General features: G+C 43.2%; 1 protein-coding gene across 3 annotated transcripts in view; it reads right to left on the bottom strand.

The window, feature by feature from the left end:
• The window catches only part of plekhg5b (pleckstrin homology domain containing, family G (with RhoGef domain) member 5b), a 62,011-nt gene that overhangs the window by 23,279 nt on the left and 17,431 nt on the right, over positions 1–21,301 (bottom strand). Inside the window, exons 1-5 of one of the 3 annotated variants that reach the window (XM_056423328.1) lie at positions 13,208–13,392; positions 12,388–12,488; positions 713–854; positions 352–451; positions 98–158 (exon numbers count right to left, since the gene is read on the bottom strand). In XM_056423328.1, the coding sequence (XP_056279303.1) occupies positions 98–158; positions 352–451; positions 713–854; positions 12,388–12,486 (402 nt within the window). In that variant the 5' untranslated portion in view covers positions 12,487–12,488; positions 13,208–13,392. Of the gene's footprint in view, positions 1–97; positions 159–351; positions 452–712; positions 855–12,387; positions 12,489–13,207; positions 13,393–21,301 lie in introns of those variants that run through there. The other 2 variants (XM_056423330.1, XM_056423327.1) reach the window with 2 other exon arrangements.

Here is a 21,301-nt window from a genome sequence, read left to right as displayed (position 1 = left end):
ATGAAAAGCCATACTTCTACAATAACTGAGCAGTGGTTTCATGGAGGGACTTTGTTACGTTTCACCCTGCAGCCCATGTGTCCGTGTGATTACTCACGTCAGTGTGTCGTCTCCGGGTCTTCTTTTTCACCAACTTCAACCCCCCTGTTTTACGCTCCCTGCAATACAGTTACACACAAATTATCAAACCCAACATAGGAGAAAATGCTTAAAGTGACCATCGTGACTTAAAAAGGAGATGTCTAACTGGCGTTCTGTGGTTGTAATATATCCTCCACTGAGAAGATGTCAAAGAGTTCTACCGGCATGCAGGAATACATTAAACCGAGCACGGTAATAATGGTTACCGACCCGCGGTCACCGTTGCCCTCATCCTCTTCCTCCAGGTCGGAGGGGGGGCTGGTGCGTGGGGGACAGGAGCGCGTGGACACGTTTCGAGCCAGGATGGAGGCTAAAAGGTGAAACAAAACTTCTGTTAGATTACAGCTACGGCAGCCTTTAATATCACGCTTTAACGGGTCGGTTCAACAAAATTAAATAGTTGTGTTTTTCTTTAATTTGTCGAGGTTTTGATATGTTGAGTTGATAAGGTGGGGAATTATATGTTTTGCAATATTCAGACACAAAAACTTGCGTTTGTCATTGAGATGAGGCGATGGGTAAAACATCACGAAGAGTGGGATGAACAAATACAGCAACAATGAAAGTCTACCTTGAGGTTGTAAGTCAAATCGGGGGTGCCGGTCAAAGTGCATGTTGTCTGTGTTCTCTGAATGGCTGCGTGAGTCACATGACTCGCACAGGTGAAGGGGGCTTTTGTGATTCAGGTCTTGGCAGTCTGGGTGGTGGCAAACCTAAAAGAGGAAACGGACGAGAAAAGAGGACAAGAGAAAGTCAGATGACATAACTGTTGAGAACACAAGGTGCCTGCATAAAAATAATAACACATTTTAAAAGTTAAAATAGCAAAACAGTCACACACACACACATTAAGAATAAGTATCTCGCTGCCTGACTATTGTTTCTGCCATGAGCACAGAGGCTGCCACCAGCATTCCTGAGGTTTTGCGACTCCCAGCTTCCCACCATCTGTCCCCCTCTGCGGGATGACAACTAATTGACTTAAAGTTAGTCTTTCACCTTGTGTGCTGATCTGGGACCAGCTTACCCTTATATAATCGAAAATTTGTATCCTCAGGGGAGAAACATAAAAATAAAAATAAACCACAGGTTGGTTCCTGGAAGACGTCCAGACCGCAGAGCTCCAAAAGCTCCAGAGCCGAGACGACGGGCAGCAGAAGGCTGAAGGATTAAGGATCTCTCCGTCTCGGCCCAGACAGACCGGACACCCAGCCCGCCGCCGTCCTCCCTCCCCTCGAGAGCCGCATGGGGCTCTCCCACATCGCATCACTCTGCCCTTTGCCACCCATCGCCATCACCCACACTCGGCTGCTCAGGAAGCGAGGATGTACGGGGAGATACAATGGAGATGCGGCTCGTGTACTTCCCGTCATTGTGTCCATGTCCTCCAGAGGAGCACTGTGTGTCTGTGCACAACGGGGGTTTGAGCGCAAGCAAGGGAGTCGAGCTTTCATGTCAACACAACATCTATAAATATGCAGGAGGTAGACGCCATGCGCTGACAAAACCCGGTTATAAAAGCCTGCTGAAGTTGCATATTCACTGCTGCACGCTTTAGCTGTACATAACAGAATACAAGTACAATAGAGTTACACAGATTTAAATATGAAATGACTCGGTGCCCACTCAGTGGTACTCTACCGTCACATTCTGCAGATCGGAGCAAGAGTCTCCCCCACTTCTGCAATCCGGCTCCATATCCATGCCAGGAGGCACCCAGGACCCAAATAAACATCCAAGGAGCCACCTAGTTCGCAATGCAGCGAGCCCCCGCGAGCCACGAGCTGCCTTATTAATCCACTCCTCTCAATGTCTAGCCAGGAATAATCTCAGATATTAAAAAAGGAGCAAATCGCAGGGAGAGAAGGAGGGAGGGATACGATTATGGGAGGGCGAGGAGTCACAGGAAAGATATAAACCCAAGGCAGGAAGGAAGGAAACAAGAAAAGGTCCATCCAGAAGGTTTTCAGAAGAACAAAGCCCCCCTAATCGTGCATCCTAATTGGTGCCTGTCAAAGCCATCTGACGGTCCTGCAGAGATTAAACAGCTCCGCTGTGAGCTCCGCAAGCTATGGCTCTTCTCCTCTTTTTCCCCTCTCTCCCTTCATTCTCTTCCTCTGCCACCAGCAGCACAAACTCCTCCCTTCCTGTCATGCACCCAGGGTCAGTACCCAGGCAGAGCCCCCAACCAGAACGAGGTTTAAAATAGAAAGAGGCAGCGGGGCGCAGACTGCGGTGCACGTGAAAAGCTCTCCTCCAGTTATTAGCTACTATAATTCATTCTCATTGTTAATGCTAATTTCTAACAGTTACAATAATGTTGAACTTACTAAGGGAATTGCTGAGATCCGAACACACGGTGGCACCATGAAGACATAGAGCGACATGGCAAGAAATAACGGCCACATTTGTGAAGTTGTAATCAGCCACCATTGCCCTCTAATTAACCAGACATAAGCATTCAGCCATGCTCGTGGCTGTGTGGTCGTCTGTGCCTTCTTTATTTCTGAAAGTCAGCTCCCGGCTCCGTCACTGACGTCGAGCAGAAGGTTGCTCCGTGAGCACCACTCTGCAGGATTGTTGATTTCGTCTCGATATGAAGTCTCGTCATGCTTTGTCATATGCTAGTGTCACACTTCATCACAGTCTAATCGTCATAATGTGAAATAAAGTGATAATGTTGATCCTTGTTCGTCGATATTAAAATTTGGGGTCTGATTCACTGATCTCTGATAATGCTACATTGTCAACAACAAATCGGTGTTGAAATCAACAGAAGAGCTGGTTGGGGTTGGCAGCAGCAGCAGCGTATGCATGGCGGTTACATTACGCTATATTAGGGTGCAGAAAGGCTGAGTTCAATAAAAATTAGTATTGGGAAAAAAAGTAATCATAACGTTGTCATGTGTTCAAATGAAATCTTGTACAATTCAGTTTTCACAGCAATATAAATTCCATATTAGAGAGAGAAATGTTTACCTGGTGAACTTCTTAACACTAGTAAACTGCTAATTCCAACAATAAAAATACAATCTTTAATTTTCTAATCATCTTAAATTGTTTTTTTAATACAAATAAGCACAATCGACGACTTTAACACAGTAAAAGGAAAACATTTAGAACTCTTAATTACTTAGTTTTGAGACAGTTGAACACCAGCTGCTATAACAACAACAAAAATAACAGCAAAATAAAAAACGATCTATATCGGCCCATAAAAATCATCAACAATGAGCAATTGGTATCGGCCCCCCAAATAACGTGATCAGGGCATTTGAAAACATATTTCTATTTGTGCTGATCTGATCCGTGACTTAGAACCGTGACAAGATCTAAACTATGAGTTTTATTATCCGTTGTAACCATAGTGAATCTGTTGGATGGTGGCGATGACAGAAGTTATATTCTCAGTACACCACCAGGGATATTATCAGCGCCGGCAGCTTGTCTCCTATTCACTCTCATCTGACGACCGCAGACAAACTGTACTTTTGGCACGGCGTCACGGCAATCCATCCGATATTTGTTGAGAAATGCCAGTCTGGAACAAGAAGTGTTGTACTTTCTGGAAACACAGTGAGGTCGTGTTTAGTCTTGTGCTCTCTGCGCAATTTCTCTGGTAATTTCTCAATCGTTGCCGTTGATGACGTTCAGCGACTTGCAGGTATGGAGGAGTGAAGTGTCTCACCTCTGACTGAGTCACTGCTCAACGACCACGCTGCCAAACAGACCGCTCCACGGCGGAGGCAAACAAGTCACAGAAATCTGTTACAACATCGCCCCCTTTGCCTCTCTGAAGTCGACGCCAACGCATGCGCTCGCATTTTCGTGCAGCGGAGTCAAATGTCGCGTCGCACAGAGGTGGCATGTTCTCCGGGAGGTGTGTAGACCGACAGCCAGGCCGGAGAAATATACGAGCAAATCGGACGCCATATTTGGACAATCACCCGGAAAGGTATAAGCCTTCCTCGCTATCAAGTTGGGGTGATTACATTCCTGCTGCAAACATATCTGACGCTTTAGCCAAGACAAACGAGTACATCACAGGTTGAAGAAAAGGCTCAAAGAGACCAAATGGAAAAAGCTTGTAATCTTATATTCATGACTGATAAATCCAAAAATAACTGTTTCATATGTGCAAGAGGGATTTTTGCAATACTGAACATTCCGAACAATGAGATGGATGATTGATACTTGGGTATGAGGATGACCTGACTTTCATTCTCTGTCCGTTTCTGGATCTGGAGTCAGTTTTCCCAACACATCAAAGTGGAGGAGGAGTGTGCGAGTAAAGCCGACTGGAAGAGAATGTGACCGTGCAGGACAGCTGACGAGAGGCCACGCGTGTCTCCTGACGAGTGTATGCGAATGTGTGCGAGAGAAATGTGTCATGTGAGTGTGTGTGTGTGTGTGTCGCGTGTGTCCACCCCACTCCCCACATGACTGCTCTCAGATCTGGCTGGATTAGAGGGGAGGTTCGGGGGGGGGAGTGACTGTAGATGAAACACTGCACACACTTGCATCCCCCGACTCAACAGCTGAGAACACACACACCAGCCACTCAGCAGTCCTTCGTTTTGGCTTAGCACATCCAACGCCACGTGGCACCTGCTTATGCCCCCTTGTCTCCACACATCCTGCAAACACGCCAACACTGCCACACACACACACACACACCAACACTCAGACATGGACTTACAAACGCAGGCATGCCCGCTGCAAGGCCGTGTCATCCACGAACCGCACACCGGTCGCTCAGCTGTAGGAAAGCTGTTCTTTAGAGGAAGATGACTGGAGTCTTCTGAGGTGAATCAGGATTATTACCTTTCACACCTAATCCTTCCAACACTGGCACGCAACATGTGAAGGAAACGCACTTCAAAGCACTTGCTGCAACACTGACTTCACACAGCTGAAGATAAAGTCATTAAACTGGGAAGCGGCTGCATTAACTTTCGATGCAAATGTTTTAGACACGATTTCTAATTATGGCCAGATCCTGTCTGGCAGTTAAAATGCGTCTGCGACATCCGCAACCAGTCACAATCGTGCCTCCCGAGAACAATTTGTAATGCGTTTGGACGGCTTGCCAAAATCCTCGCTGGAAGGTTGGAAAAATCTGTGGGTAATCAGTCCTGGTGTGGGGAATTGAATGACGCATTGGAATTATATGACCGGAGAGAAATTCTTACCCAGATTGCAGATCTAACTCGATGTGGAACAAGACCCTTTCATAACTTGGGCTGCTTTGAAGAGCAGAGCGTGACTCTGCTCAGTAACGATCCCTCGCTCTCCAATAAACAGCCCTGATCGAACCTCCCGCCTGATTGCGGCCGCACTCGGCCCTCCTCCGGAACAGCTCGTGCTGCCAGAGCACATGCAGCACTTATGTAACAGGGTGCATCACCGTGTGCATGCGTGTGTTGTTTTAAAGAGCAAAAAGAGGATATTCGAGCCGGAGGCGATAGTTTATCTCACAGTCAAGTGTCGTGGTGTACATTCAGGGAGACAATAGGCTCTTCTTGTTTTGTTGTGTAAAGCTCGAGTTGGACGTCAACAGCATTTTAGGTGTATGTGAATCCCGAGGTTTAATTTCAACATTTTCAAGGAACTTAAACTCAAAGATTCAGTTCAGATGAGTATCGCCGTTTGCTGGCTGAGAAGCTATAAACACTAAACGTTTTAGTGATTTTAGCAACAACCTGAAAACGAGATGAGAAACACAAAATATGGAATAATTATTAAATGTATTGGAATACATTAAAAATAACAGCTGTATCCTGTTCCAAATAGCGGAGATGATGTTATTCTCCCGATATTGCCATGATGCAGTCAGCTAGATTATTTTTCTGGGGAAGAGGAACCTCTACGTTTGTTTAATTAAAACTACAACAACAAAAAACATTTCACTCAAGGTCTGAGGTTTCTTTTGACTCAAACTTTGGCCGAGTGGAGACCCATTTGGGACCATCTTCTAATGTGCAGATGACGGTTCCCAATGGTTCCCTTAAAGGAGCTCACAAAAGGTGAGCTGTATGCTCTATTGGAAGAAGGGCTGTGCCCAATACTTTAAAGCTTCAAAGTTTCATTCACACCGTCAACATTCAAGTTTTAAAATCAAAATGTTTCTGCACGGTTGCAGATGAATTAGTATCATACTAATTTTAGACTTGTGTGATCCAGATATTTACAAAAACGATATGCTCTCAACATATTTTTATCGAAAGAAATCTTCCGCTTCAATTCATATTTGTTGGCGTTTAAAAACCCTTCAAAAACAAAAACAACATTTTCACTGCAGTCAAAAAACAGTTTACTCTCCTGATGACACCTTAAATTGGCTGGTCTAGAAGCATACATTACATTTCTATAACAATAATAACAAAAATCTATCTTTTTCAGCTTCAGAACAAATTACGTAGGGTCCTTTTCATAATGTTGTCAAACATTTATTATACCAATACGAGTCCGTCATACTCCCACAATACTGGACTACTTTAAAATACCATGACTTCACTAGAAGAAAGAAACAATTTAAAATAGGATCCAGGTTGAACAATATCAAAGTCGCCCCTTTAACAAATCTGGATATCGATCGGACAGACTATGAATGAGAGGACGGGTGGGCCTGGCTATAAAATAGTGGTGCCAACACCCATAGAGCGAACTCTCTGTCACTGTTCAAAACGGCCATCATCTTCCTGTGAAATCAAAGCAAACCTGAATCCCTACAAAGCAGCTTGGTTAATCTTGGGGAAAATGGAGAAGAACACCGTTTGGTTGGGTTGAGCTCAAACCGTATTGTTTGGGCCAACCTTCTGTCCGAAACTGAGGTCTCATTGCCTTGAACAGGGTGACATCCAGGTACACTGTTTCATTAGACGGGACAACTTTAATGTGTACCATCATCACTCCACTCCCAGAGAAAAGGCTGCTTTAAAAAAGGTCCTGTCCTGACACGAAAGTCATCCCTGATTTGGCAACTGGTTGAAACCCTCCGAAGCAGTAATCAGACATGAGAGGCAGGAGGAATCGGCTTCAAGTCAACATCCCGCCCCATTTCTTTCTTTCAAAATCCCCACTGGTCTTTTTATGTTTTCTCTCTCAGACAGAAAAACACACCAAAAACGCATCTCAATAAACACACCTATGCCCGCAAATAATTGGTGATTACCAGACGAGGCCGAGTCATGCACAGTCTTGTTCAAATAGCCTGAATTCAGTCAAACATCCAGACAGACTTTGGTCAGACCGGCTCATACCATTCTACAACATCAAACCTCCCAAAGATAACCAAAAAAGTCAGACATATGAACACATCATCAGTGGTTCATCGTCTACGACTGAAAGAAAGATAACCACTGTCTCATTGTCACACACAAGTACACTAATGCCGACCTTTGATCTGTGCATACATCAACACAGTACACAGTGCAGAGACTAAACAAACACTGGCGCAGCTCACCATGTCTAACACAAATAAAGAAAAATATTCCATCTTTACTTGTCGTAAAATAAAAAAGAGATTTACGTTGGAAGAAACAATCATTATGAGGCTGTAACTGATTTTTTAAATTTCATTACAGATTTTTCTCGGAGTTGTTTTCAAATTGGTAGATTATTAATGTATCTTTTAATAAAGAGGTGTCATCTTCAAATTGATTATGATAATTTTTGTTTAAAAATCCAAAATGGATTACTATCAGAATGATATGAGCCAAGAAAAAAAAAATACAGAACCAAACATTGTCGAAGCTAGAAACCTACAAAGATTCAGTTATTATTTGCCAAAAATGCAGAATAATACAATTGTTGATGTTGATCTTGAAGCTGTTTGAAGTTATTAAACTGCTGCAAGAGTCAAATAAGTTTAGAAAATAATATCACTGTTTAACAACCTTTGAGAACAGGAACACACCCATTCGCTACTCAACCTTCCTGCACACAACTGGGCTGTCACAACATTTAGTAGTTCTTAACTGCACCAAACAATCCAATATCGACTGCATTAAGCATGATTGATTGTGAAAGAAAGAATAATTAAATGCCTGCAGAGTGCTCTCCTTCCAGCTGAGCTGACAGACCGAGCCAGGTCAAACCCTGCTTCCTGTTATCCTTTTCTGAGGAGCCCGTTTTCATTGAGCTCCCGATAGAAGAGCACAGGACCCCATAGGGCCCCCCTGTGTGTGCCTGTTGAGGGCCTGCTCTCCTAAACATTATGCAGCGTTGCCATTAGCCGTGGCCCAGTCGGTGGGATTGAAACCAGCGCCCAGTAAGGCTACAGGGGATCAAAGGGGGAGCCTGGGCAGGCCTGGCCCCAGAGTCTGATTTATTTTTCAATAAATAAACGCTGCATCTGTTGAGTGGCAAGGGAGAGAGCCGCCGACGCTCGCTCGCTTTCTTCTGCCGCCATCTGTCCTCTGGCCGGGCTGTGAAGCGGAGGAGGAGAGCCAGGGCCTTTTTTATTTTTTTTACAGCGGCTGTTATGCAACCAGGCTGCCTGCTTCTCTGCGAGCCTGTTCCCCATTAACCCAACTCATTGTGGTGCTGCAGAGCTGTGACGCCTTCGCACCCATTTAGATTTACTCAAACAGAGGCACTTGTTGCGTTTTCATCCTCTCAGGATGGAGCAAAAAGTGTGTGTATGTGTGTCAAGTGAGTTCATCAAAAGGATCCACAGTGATAAGCGTGGGATGAGGAGGGGTGTTTAACAGGATGATGTCATGCAAGGAGAGCAGGTGTGTATATACAGTGTTTTTCCTGCAGAGAAAATTTGGGCGCGCGCCTAAGCCGTTTTCCCGAACGCCTATGACAAATCCCGAGCGCCTAAGGCAAAAAAAGTCCGCGATGGAGAAAAAAAAAAAAAAAAACCTGTGTTCATCACGTGCATGTCAGCGAATATGTTCTCAATAGTATGTTTCAAGTCGGCTACAGCCGAACCCTCGTTCTGTTTTGATCAATAGTAATCGAGTTGATAAGCGTGTCTTCTTGTCTGATCAATACGCAACTGTGAGGTGAATGGACAGAGCGGCCAGCTGCTGGTCACTCAACAGCCCGACGTGCACCAATACACCTGGACTATTGTCAATAGGGATGCACCGATCTGATCGGCGCCGATCCATATCGGCCGATATTACCATTATCGGTTTTGATCGGCGTTCTCAAAACGGCCGATCAAACTTGGCCGATCAGATGACATAAAATCTGCGAGAACTATCAGACGTTTCAATCGCGGCGCACCGCAACGGAGACGATGCGCCCGGCGAGGGCCGGCAGAGGACAGAGGTCCACGACCACGAGGGGATCCTCACCACCGAGCGGCGTCTCCGTCCCCCGAGTTGAATCACTGGGTCAACTCAGCCGACTCTCACATGTCTGAGCCCCTATAGACTGATGTTGACGGTAAACACATTCGATCGGGAGCACGCGAGGGTTTTGATAAAGTTAGCAGAAGGATTTATGTGACAACATCCGGTTTTGCAAAGTTAGCGGAAAGAACCACGTGAAACAACATCCGTTTATCAAAATAAGATGTCGACAAATCATACACAAGTAAACAATGAACTGATTTTGTATGTTTAGAGATCGTTTCTGAGATTTAGTTTAAATTATGCTAACATTAAAACATTTTTACTGTACCAAGGAAGAGTTTATAAAAATAAGTCAGACTTTTGTATGTTAAAAAAAGTCCTGTAAATAGATTTCCCCAAGAGTTCCAGGAAATGAATGATGCAGATGTGTTCCATACATATCTGAAATCCCCTACAATAGCAATCAAACAATTTTAATGTATCAATTAGGACATTTTTCAAAGTAAAAGTCCTAAATGTTTAAAGAAATCTGTAATTTCTTTAATGTTTGAGGTGCTTTATATATGTATTTCCTCATAGTCCTAGGCAATAATGCTACACCATAAATAGAATGCTTCAATCGACACCGTGATCGGTATTATCGGATCGGCAGATACTGATTTCAGTGATCGGCACCAAAAAACCTGATCGGTGCATCTCTAATTGTCAATCTATTAGCCTATCTATTTTAGCAAAATGATTTCCTCAAGCATTGCCTCCATTATTTATGGGATTTTTTTTAACAAAAAATACATAGATGTCTGCTAATTACGGTGATATAGCAACAACATTTGGGAGCACCGAAGACCCATTTTGACCCAGGAAAAACCCTGTATATATATATATTACAGGACTGTCTCAGAAAATTAGAATATTGTGATGAAGTTCTTTATTTTCTGTAATGCAATAAAAAAAACAAAAATGTCATGCATTCTGGATTCATTACAAATCAACTGAAATATCGCAAGCCTTTTATTCTGATTTATTGCTGATTATGGCTTACAGCTTAAGAAAACTCAAATATCCTATCTCTAAATATTAGAATATCATGAAAAAGTATACTAGTAGGGTATTAAACAAATCACTTGAATTGTCTAATTAACTCGAAACACCTGCAAGGGTTTCCTGAGCCTTGACAAACACTCAGCTGTTATAAATCTTTTTTTTTACTTGGTCTGAGGAAATATTAAAATTTTATGAGATAGGATTTTAGAGTTTTCTTAAGCTGTAAGCCATAATCAGCAATATTAAAAGAATAAAAGGCTTGCAATATTTCAGTTGATTTGTAATGAATCCAGAATGCATGACATTTTTGTTTTTTAAATTGCATTACAGAAAATAAAGAACTTTATCACAATATTCTAATTTTCTGAGACAGTCCTGTATATCCCCATAAGGAATACAGGATATTAAGGATCACTTCTAAACTTTGCTCGGACCTGGAAATAAAGCCAGAAACGCGAGCAGACAGATGAGCATTCCGTAATAACTGTTGATATCTCTGGCGTGGCATTTGTGTCGTTTACAATAATAGCAATGACGGATTCACCGGTCAAAACGAAGAGCGATTTCTGAAACAATGGGACTTTGATTTCCCACAAAGTTAACAAAAGCCTTATCTCTCTCTCTAGCTGGCAACGGTCAATTCTGTGAGCTGAAGCGACGGCTGTCACATGAAGGTTTCAGATCATCGAGCTAGTCGAGTTTCCACAAACGTTGGAAATGAGAAACTAGGAGTCTGGATATACACATGAAGGCCATGTACAAGCTATATGCCTGAAGTCACACGCGCCCAGGCAAAAAACTAAATCAGCATCTTGTTGTTACAGTTGCTAAGCCCTGATTGGACAGTCACGATTCAGGGAAGGGTGTCCAATGGCCAACATTTAAGTCAGTCCACCAAAACGATGTATTTTAGGATCACAATTAAAGTGAGTGCAACCGTAATGGTGGTAATGAACCGCCACAAGAAGCCTGCGTAAAAACACTGGAAGTTGAATATTTAAACTGCGGCGGGGATGAACTACTAACAGCTTTCCCAGCTCTCATTAATGAACTTGTCAAATGTTATTATTACAAACAGCAAATCCAAGTTGTGATGAAACTGTGATAAAATGGTATTAACCATAAAGACATATCAAGACTTTAGATCAGTTTGTGTGACTCATTTACTTGGCTAGTTATTGGACAGTCCATAGACTTCAGACAGTGGAACTCTGCACAACATTTCATAATAACATCCGTGTTCGCACAGTGACACATGAAGAAAGATGGGGCAGGTTTTCCAGAGATTACACAATTTTGTAAAATTGAGACGAAATGGAGCCATTATCAACACACTGACGTCAACAACAAACAACACACTCAGGAACAAACATGTTCACAGGAGATACAGTAATGCGTGAAGGAGACTATGCATTCCAGTGAAATGTAGGTTTCAACATGCAGCCAGTGTTTGCCCATGAACAATATTACCTCCTCGTCTTCAACAACTCATTTTCCTATTGGACTCACTGGATATGGTTGGAATTTCTTTCTTTTTTTTTGTTCCACTGAATTCAAGCATACATTGAAACTGCAACAGCTACTGCCAAAAGGAAATTATTTTCTCAGTGTCTTTGTATGTTTCATCTAGAAGAATCTTAAAACAAAAGTTAAAGTTTTCTTTGATTGTTTTCAAGCAAAAAAATACTTCCGACCCCAAACCCGCGCAGCAGAGTCAAATATTTACACATGCCACTGTCACGGTGTCGTCACTGAGGGAAGAAATCCCACGCAAGTTGCCTCTTAAGGAGAGGAACAACACCAAATCCTCTTAACACGGAAGAACTAAACACAGCCAACACTATTAAATTCAGGGTGATCAATGCGATTACGTGAGAAAAGCACCACTCACCAGCAGCTGGTCTCTTTCTGCTCTAACAAAGTCAAGTATACTGACTGCTGTCTCGGGCAATCTTGGCTGGACTGTGACGCAACCAGCCTTCCTATCCATAGCTTCAGGGCAGAAGAGAAAGAGAGATAGACATGAGGGCGGTGAACAAGACCAAAAAAAGAGGAAGAGGGGGGAAACTGGGTATTCCAACGTAATTTAGGATTAATTTTTAAACCGCTTCCAATTTGATATAAAGTATATGGAAAGGGGAGAAGTCTGGTGGGTGCCAGGGGGTACGACTGGTCTGGTAATATAAGAAGCAGATGTCAAATATGCAGACAAAAGAGGAAAAACAGATTACTGCTATGCACAGATGTGAATGTGCGCTCCCTTCACAGCCTCACACCGACAGAAAACGTCCAAACGAAAGAACAATATTCATCTATTTTGACAAGGAATTAATCCTGTCATAATTGAAGCAAAAATGCTTGAATGTTTGCTAACTTTAGATAATGTGCTGCTTTTCCTCGTCTTAGAAGCATCCCAAATAGCTTTGGGTTTTGGACTGTTTGTTGAACAGAACAAGACATTTGATGAAGTCATCTTGAGTTCATATATATATATATACACATATATACATATCAATGATGAAAACAATGGACGATTGCAAACCTATTTTAGTTCGTCTATTCTTTGCTTTCACATAATTAATTAGCAAACTACAACACATGCTAATGGTTCTCCTGGAACACAATCTCAGCACTTCATAGATTATTTAATAATAATGTTGTCACACAAGACTCCCAAGAGAAAGGTTGTTCTTTACACTATGTTTACCTACCATAGAAAACTCCACTTCGCAGGGTAGACGACCCCTTTGGCTTTCAGCAGAACAACCAATCAATATCTCCAGCAGACAGCAGGTGGTGACAGTTGAAGTCCCAACCTGGATCGAGCTCGCTCTGTAGTCCCTCAGATTAGTGTGCGTGCGTGCCTCAGAGAGTTTCAAAATAATCCTGACATTCGGGGTTAAAAAGCGGAGTGATAGACGGCGGCGGGATCGAATGAACGTGTCAGAGCGAAGAGGCTCACTCTCCGTTTACTACAGTAGTCCTCTGGGAGGACACGCACACACACACACACACACACACACACACGTACGCACACGCGCAGAAAATCATCAACCACGCCTATCTGCTCGATCACACCCCCACAAGCACACACACATCCTGGCTGACTCATGTAAAACTGAGCCCTTTTTTTCTTCAGTATTACCAAAGTTTTCCATCTGCGTTTCAGCTGATGGAGCCGTAAACCACACTCCGTGAGCAACAGTCTACTTCATGTCTCATTCGTGCCTCTTGTAAACTCTCCTGCCGGATTTAGTTCAGAGTTTCTTCCAAAGTGACCAGGAGTGGGAAGTAAATGTGTTCAAGTCCCACCAGCACACAGGCAACATTACAATACATAAACTGACAAAACCAGCTCCTGATACATTTAGAAACAAAACAGAAGGAAACACAGGTTAGTTTTCATATTTTCCTTTTAAAATCAGAGGAGGAATAAAGAAAAATGACCCGATATTCCATTTTTAGTGGCGACACAATAAGTTGATAAATTGATCAGTCCATTAGAAATCCACAGAATTCACTTGTTATAACGCCCCACTGTGTAATGTCGTCTGGGGCTCTCGGGGAGCTTATTCACATCCGAGAAAAATAACCTCGATGTCACAGTGATGTCATTCGGGTTATCTCACAGGTACCCTTAGGCTGATGTTTGGAGACTTAACATAAATCACCGAAGGCCCATGTTTAAAGCTGCAATGATTAGGAGATAAAGAGAGAATAAAATCAGTTAATCCATGAATTGTCATTTTCAAGAAGAGCATTAACTGATTATTTTAATAACAGCACATGATAGTATATGATAGGACATGAAATATCTTTTGGGATTCTTAGTTGGATAAAAAAAAAAAAACTAAGGAAAATCACTTTTAGATTGAAGACGTCCGTGGTTACCAAACTCGAAAGGTCTAATGAATAGACGCCAGTGAGTATGTTTTGAATGTTTTGATTATGGGGAAAGCAGGTTAGCGTTTTTAAATCGAATCTTTCTGAATCAAAAGTCATCAAATCTCTCCTAAATCCACCTACTTTGTGGAGAAGTCATACTCGACTGCTGAAATACCCCTTGAGCAAACCATTCTCCGGTTTCAGATTCTAAAATGAAAGGATTTGCCATTTCTTCTGCAATCGGCACATGAATCAAAAATGAAAATAATCATGAGACGCAGTCCTTGTGTGGTGTGTGGGAGAGTGCCGTGCTGTGTAGGAGTGTGATGTAAGAGCAAGAATGATTTATGGTCTCATGTTCTGTTGCAGCCTCCTGCGCTGACCGCGAACACTAAGCCCACTCCTCTCTGTTCTTTTGTCATTCAGGTCAATCCAAGATGAACCGTGTTTAAATCCCCCGCAATTAGCTAGCTCACAAAAACAATTCAAGCCCCTGAGGCTGGGGGGACGCATGTTTGGAGAAAAATAAGGGGGGGCGGGGGGAAAGGTTTTAATGCCCAAACCCCTCCTCTCCTTGTCCTGTCTCTTCAAAACAAGGCGACCTGTTGAATCCACGTCTACCCCGGCGCCCCCCCACGGTCAGCCTTAATTAGGGGAGGCTATATTTTAAAAAAAATGGACAGCAGCGATGCAATTATCTTCAAGGATTAGACCCCACTGGCACTGCCATTGTTGGGGGGCTGAAAAGGCCTGACCTTCCACTGATGCGTGACCTTGGCATTACCCTCAATAACCATACGCTGTGAATTCTCTCATGTCTTCAAGAGAGCAGTTAAATAAAGAGGGAGGAAACAAAGGGAACTGAGAGTGTGAAGATAACAAGGATGAGCAAGTTGGTGACAGGGGAAAAGAAGTACAGAAAAATAGAAAATAATGAAAGCCAAATATTTCACCCGTGATGCTGCCGCTGCAAGTTCCACGCTCTCGTGGCTGGCTCCAGTTGAGAGTGACTTGGAGAACACGCTTCCACCGCCATAATCACACGTTCTGAATCGGAGATTTTACAAAGCTTATCATCGCCTCTGAAACTAAGCAGTGCAGACTGCCGTTCTCACAGCATTTCATTGAGCTGCGGTTGTTTACGTTCCCAAAACACACCGAGCAAACCAACAATTAGTGGGGTTTGCCATGGGAGGACTTCTTCGCATGCAAGGGATTTAGGGGGGTTGTTTTCTCAATCCACCTCCTCACTGGGGGCCTTCGCTTAAGTCTTTAAAATCCCGGCTATATTGGTGGGCCAATACGAGGCCGTTTCCATCGGAGCGTCAGTCAGGTACCCTCTTCCTGTTATTCCCCCGTCTGCCGCGATGCTGCTTCCTGACTGGGATGTTCCTGGGGGGGGGGGGTTGAACTGGCGTCACTGTTCCACCTCCCTAACTTAGTGCGTGTGCTCTCCTGACGGGACATTGTGTGTCTGGACACACGTAAGTCAGAGTCCAGTTTGTCCGTTATTGACGGATGCCTGTCAAACTGACTTATTTTCCCACTGAAACTGGCAGACATCCTCCACATGTCAGTGGCATTACATAATAGTTGGGTGTCAGCATTTGATCATGAAAGTCAGTGGGGCATCTTACAACAAAGTAAAAATATCATGCGTTGTTCTACACGTGACCGATGAATAGACTTCAGAGCGACACGGAGTAGGATTTGCTGAACAGCAGCCACTGTGGCAATTAGAGGATACATTACAAGTCTCTTCAATCAGTTCCCTTAAAGGTATCCTAATCTATATTTGATATTTACAATTGATGACAGAGCTTTGTGTCGTAAAACACCTATCAGCAGAAAGACAAACGGTGAGTATTTGGAAACTAAAAGAGACAGATATTTTCATCAAGAGTTGGTAGAGACCAAAATCTCTTAAAAAAAAAAATAGAGTACCGGTAAGTATTGTGCTGGCATTTGTCAGATAAACACAAGCGTGACTCCAAGTGAATGTTAGTCACTTTGTTTGTTCATATGTTTACTACATCAACAAACGTGTTGATTTATTGATTTACTTTTGAGATGAAACCATGAAAATGTTTATCAGTGGTGAAATACACCAATCTCAGTAAACTGACTCACTAAAAATAATAATTGGACCCCAACAGGAAGAACAACAATGTGTGAATATGCAAGAGACGGCCAGTAAGTCTGATCTAGAGGTACTTTTTCCACCAAATGAAACACTTGCAGAGAAGAAGTGGCCTGGACTCACCTTTTTTCTGTGTGCACAGAATAACAGTTAGTAATCATTTTTTAATGCAATTTTGATTTCACATCTGCTTCATTTTCTGAAAAACACTATGAAGTTGTTGTAATAAAAGATAATGAACCCACATTTTTTAAGTCTGTCTAGCAGCAGAACATCTGCCAACCGAGCTGCTGCTGTGTGTGACCGAGTAGAAATGAAGCGAGTAATTAAATGCTGGGGGGGGGGGGGGGGAGATGCTGGCTCACCCTTCCCTAAATAATCAAATTAACACCCGAGTATCTCAACAATCAGCGTCATGTTGAAAAGTGAGTCGGTAACTCTTCCTCAGCTTCCCTAGTGTCTAAATGAATCCAGAGCCATCAGAGCATTGCAGACTACCATTTCCATTCGTGGTTTGCATTACTTCTGAAAGTAAACTTTCCAAGAACTTTACAGTTGTAGCTGAGGTCACGTCCTGTTTTTCCAGAACACCAATTTAGGGACTGTAGTCTGCAGTCATTCACGTGACTAAAGTGCAACACAAGCTGTTAGGAAAACTGATAAAGACGGTATGTTCTTGTTCTGAAATAAAACAATTTGCAAAACTTATTTTTCAAGACGATTTAAACAGTTGCAAAGAGAGAAAAAGGCGAATAGAAGGGACCATAACATAATCCTCAAACTAATCTCAAGAAGGATGAAAAGGAGAGACTGGATAATTAAGAGCATGCATACAGCCGCTTTAAAGTGCGCTACGTGCAGAGTGACTGGTTGCAGGATGAGTCAATCCCTGCGGGCTGAAGGACGGACCACAATCACACAGGTGGGAAGGTGCAACTGCAAGACACACACCATTTAAGTCATCTCTACCACCTAATACACTGCCCCCCCATCAGCCTCTTGACATACAGAAAGTGGGCATGCAGCCCAATAAGAGTGTTTACTGAGCAGCCTTCGCAGGTCCTTGTCAATTTCAGTTAGGTGAGATTTTCTGCTAAGCAGGTCAGTGGAAAGGAAAGCCGGGTGAGTGAGTGAGTGAAGCCAGTGTGTCTGTATTTGAAAGACAGCAACAACTGGTGGGAAACTATATGTATTTTTTTAAAGGGCCAACGGGTGAATGATTCATCAACCAGTAATAATGCGATTCTGTACGTGGTATATGACACGGGTGTGTCTGTGCTTGTCTGACTAATACGATATAACTCCCCTGAAAACTTACTCATAATATGTGACTGAATGGGACACAATAGAGGGAGAAAAAAGAAGAAGAGCGAGGCTGAAAGGCAACCAAAAAACACAACGCGGGCGGAGGGCGAGGACCGAGTGACGGCATCAGACACTCAAGTCAGGAAGGTGGCCATCGAAATGTAGCACACATCTTAACATAGTTTCCAGAAAGAAAATGATAGATGACATCATTAAAAGACAGTCAAATCTCAAAAGGTAGGGAAAAAAAGGGTTTAAATAGGGCATTTATGTTTCATGTCGTAATTTGAGCATGGTTAGTCATTTTATCAGTCTAAAAAGATCAATTTCCGTGTATCTGCATTTCCATGGCACCTTGTTGTCCATGTTTTCTAAATCGATACATTTACTTTCCAATCTTTGCGTGTAAAAACCTTCTTACAATGCTGCAGCTGTTTTCCCATAATTTCAGCTGTTTCCACTCATTTTAGTTTTTTATTGAAAATGTGCAGAAAAACAGGTGGTTGGAAATTCACTTTCAGAGAGAGAGAGAGAGAGGGGGGGGGGGGGGGATAATAAAAGTTAAAGCCAGCTGACTGAAACTTCTTTCATCCTTTCTGTCTCTGTCAAATCCAGAGACTCTTCACATTATCCCTGTGCCTCCAGCTGTTTGGGCAGGGAGGGGACCGTTGCCAAGACGACCCACACCTTTCAGCTCGTCTTGTCTGGTCCTGTTTTGTCAAAGCTGAGAGAAGGAGGGAGGGAAATGAAGAAGACAAGCGATAGAGGCAAAGAGGAGGGAAGGGGGGGGCAAGCAATCAGGGATCATAAGCCTGTCTCTGGGAGTCTGGATCCAGGGAGCAAGCTTAGACTAGCATTGAGCGCTAACCAACATCATCTGAAGTGGATCTAACCAACCAAGCCAAGAGCTAAGTCTGGATTGGACGTCATCTTCCAGTTGAACACCGCCAGGCTGATTTTAAATCCTAGTGACTTGCAGAAACCCACAGCAAAGTATCCAAAGAGACCAGTAAGCCTTCTTGGAAGCACATGCGTCAGGCCAAAGCCTTCGAGTAACCTTTCGATAGTTGTCGTGTTATGTGGTGACGGCGCTGAGCTCCGGCAGCACAAGCACAGAGGGTGACACCTGGTGCGATTTCAGTAAATTATGGTGCAGGTGAAGTCATTGGGTTGCAGTCCAGTCATGCTGCGACTAGAAGAGACGCAGCCCCACCAGGAGCTGATCTATGCAGTGGGAGACCAAAGGCAGGCTTGTCTGGGAATTAAATGGATTCAAAGCATTGCAGGACCGGCCTGAGATTCTCTCGCTGTCTGTCTGTGTTTGTGTCTGCGCTTTGTCCTGCTGCTAAGCCAACAGCCTATCAAAGACGGCATCCGTAGCACTTTGAAGAAGAAGAACAAACTCTGAAAAAACATATAACTTTTAGATTTCACTTTAAGAGTACATAATTCCTTCTGAACCCGTTGAGTGGGTGGAGTGGGCAAAAGTTATATTTATATTCCAACAAATTTGTTTTTAATGTGCCTCTCACTTGTGCAGCAAATGCATAGTATGTGAGCTCTGGAGGAGACGAAGCAATAGATGAATGCACTGTAGGTGAGGTTTGCCATTACATTGCCCCCTGCTGTTTGAAGACTGAAACGGGCAATGCATGTTTAACTAGTCTTGAGCAACAGCAACAAGATTGAGCCAAATGAGAAATAAGCATAAAAGACAATTACACTGCACACACTTCTTTATAGTCTGGAAACGGCCAAACTCTCATGACTCAGCCCTCAAAAGTACTAAAAGCAAAACACATATTAGCAATGGTGCATCTTGGGATATCCCCTCTTTACCAGGACAGAACAGATCATTGTGGGGACTAGCGATGCATATATGGGATACAAGGAGAGTGAATATTTGACATGTATCGGGCGGCCGGACACAACTCCAAATGCTTTTTATCTGCTGGATGCCTACATGGGTAAACATTTGCTACCAAAAGCTTTACAACTTGTTTTGTCGCTCACTTAATTGCCAAACAAATAAACTTAGACAACATGTACACACATTCAATTTTAGAAAGGCATATATTTTGCCATGTTACACCACCGAAAAACAAAAATTATGCTACCGAAGCCGGGTAAGTTTGAAAACTTAAATAAACGTAAATGTGGACGGACGTAAATGGAGAAGTTTGAGATTGATGGCGTAGACACGCCCCTATCGCATGATCCTTTTCCGGAAGAATAACAGCCAGGTATACCCGTGACTTGTTTCAATATAACGGATTACAAGCATTACTGGCCTTGCTCTCTAGCTAGCAGCTGTTGTGCAGCTACATTCTGTATTGTATAATGCTCGTCTCGGTTTGCGGCTTTGAGGAAGGTGTGCTGTTCACAAAGAAACGGTAAACCAACTAAAGCATCCATGCTCTCCAGTATGGCTGGCACTTCAGCCACCAGGCAGAGCGACAAGTTTCAAAAACAATGCTGAAACGCCCGTGTGGCCGTAGATCATTTTAATACCCCAGTATTAAACGGAAACATACGAGTGTGGATGTAACCTCAGCTTGCATCAACTTAATTGCATTTGACAATTTATTACATTTGAAGAGCAGTTATATTTTGGAAGAAATATGTTTAATCATGTCAAATCTTTCAATTGTGAGAATCCATGTTAGACAGATTAAATTATTGCTTAAAGGTCTAATTGAGGTAAAACTATTTTTGTCCCCCTCCATCTTGCCGTCTGTCCATCTATCCCGGTCCACACTGGGATACAAAAGTCTTTCCCTAATCTCCTTATATAACATCAACACTGACCCTGACCAGGTGGCGTCAGACATGCTTTGTCCCACACGACCTTCCCCCGTGGGCCACGGATAGATAACGTTACCTTCTGCCTCATTCACAACTCTGCAAACAAATCTTTTCAAAAAAATGGAGGAAAGTTGTTAAGTGAGAGTTGGTAGAAAGGCTCTCAGGAAAAGTGGGTTGGAGACTCAATACTGTGAGGAGCAAGGAAAGGATAGTGCCGGTTAAGCTCTTTGGCTCGCTCTTCTACCCCCACTTTATTATTCTCAGTTGCCTTGGAGAAAAACTAGATGTAACCATCTCTCTCATTCCTCATGCTGGCTGAATGCATTTTTCTCCATGTCATTTTTACCTTTTCATTAATTCCACTAAAAAGGTGCGAGAAGGGGACAACTTCTTGATCATAGGGGAAATCTGTCTAATGCTCAACACTGTGTGTGTGTGTGTGGGGGGGGGGGGTTGACAAACCAAAACAGCCAAGAGGCCGACAGAGAGCCCAGACACTGTCGTTTTTTCCTCTGGCCAGACTCCCATTTTCAGAAACCAGTGGCTTCAAAGGAATAATTCATTTCACAGTCTAGTGGCCAGACACAGAGCCCCGACATTCCCGCCCCTTTTGACACGCAAAAGAAGAAGAAGAAGAAGCAGCTTTGCCGCTCGGTTTCACCTCCACTGT

The sequence above is a fragment of the Pseudoliparis swirei genome, chromosome 9, assembly GCF_029220125.1.
Source record: "Pseudoliparis swirei isolate HS2019 ecotype Mariana Trench chromosome 9, NWPU_hadal_v1, whole genome shotgun sequence".
NCBI classification, from domain to species: Eukaryota; Metazoa; Chordata; class Actinopteri; order Perciformes; family Liparidae; genus Pseudoliparis; species Pseudoliparis swirei.
The sequence above is the reverse complement of the archived record's forward strand: the minus strand, read 5'-3'. Positions and strand labels throughout refer to the sequence as shown.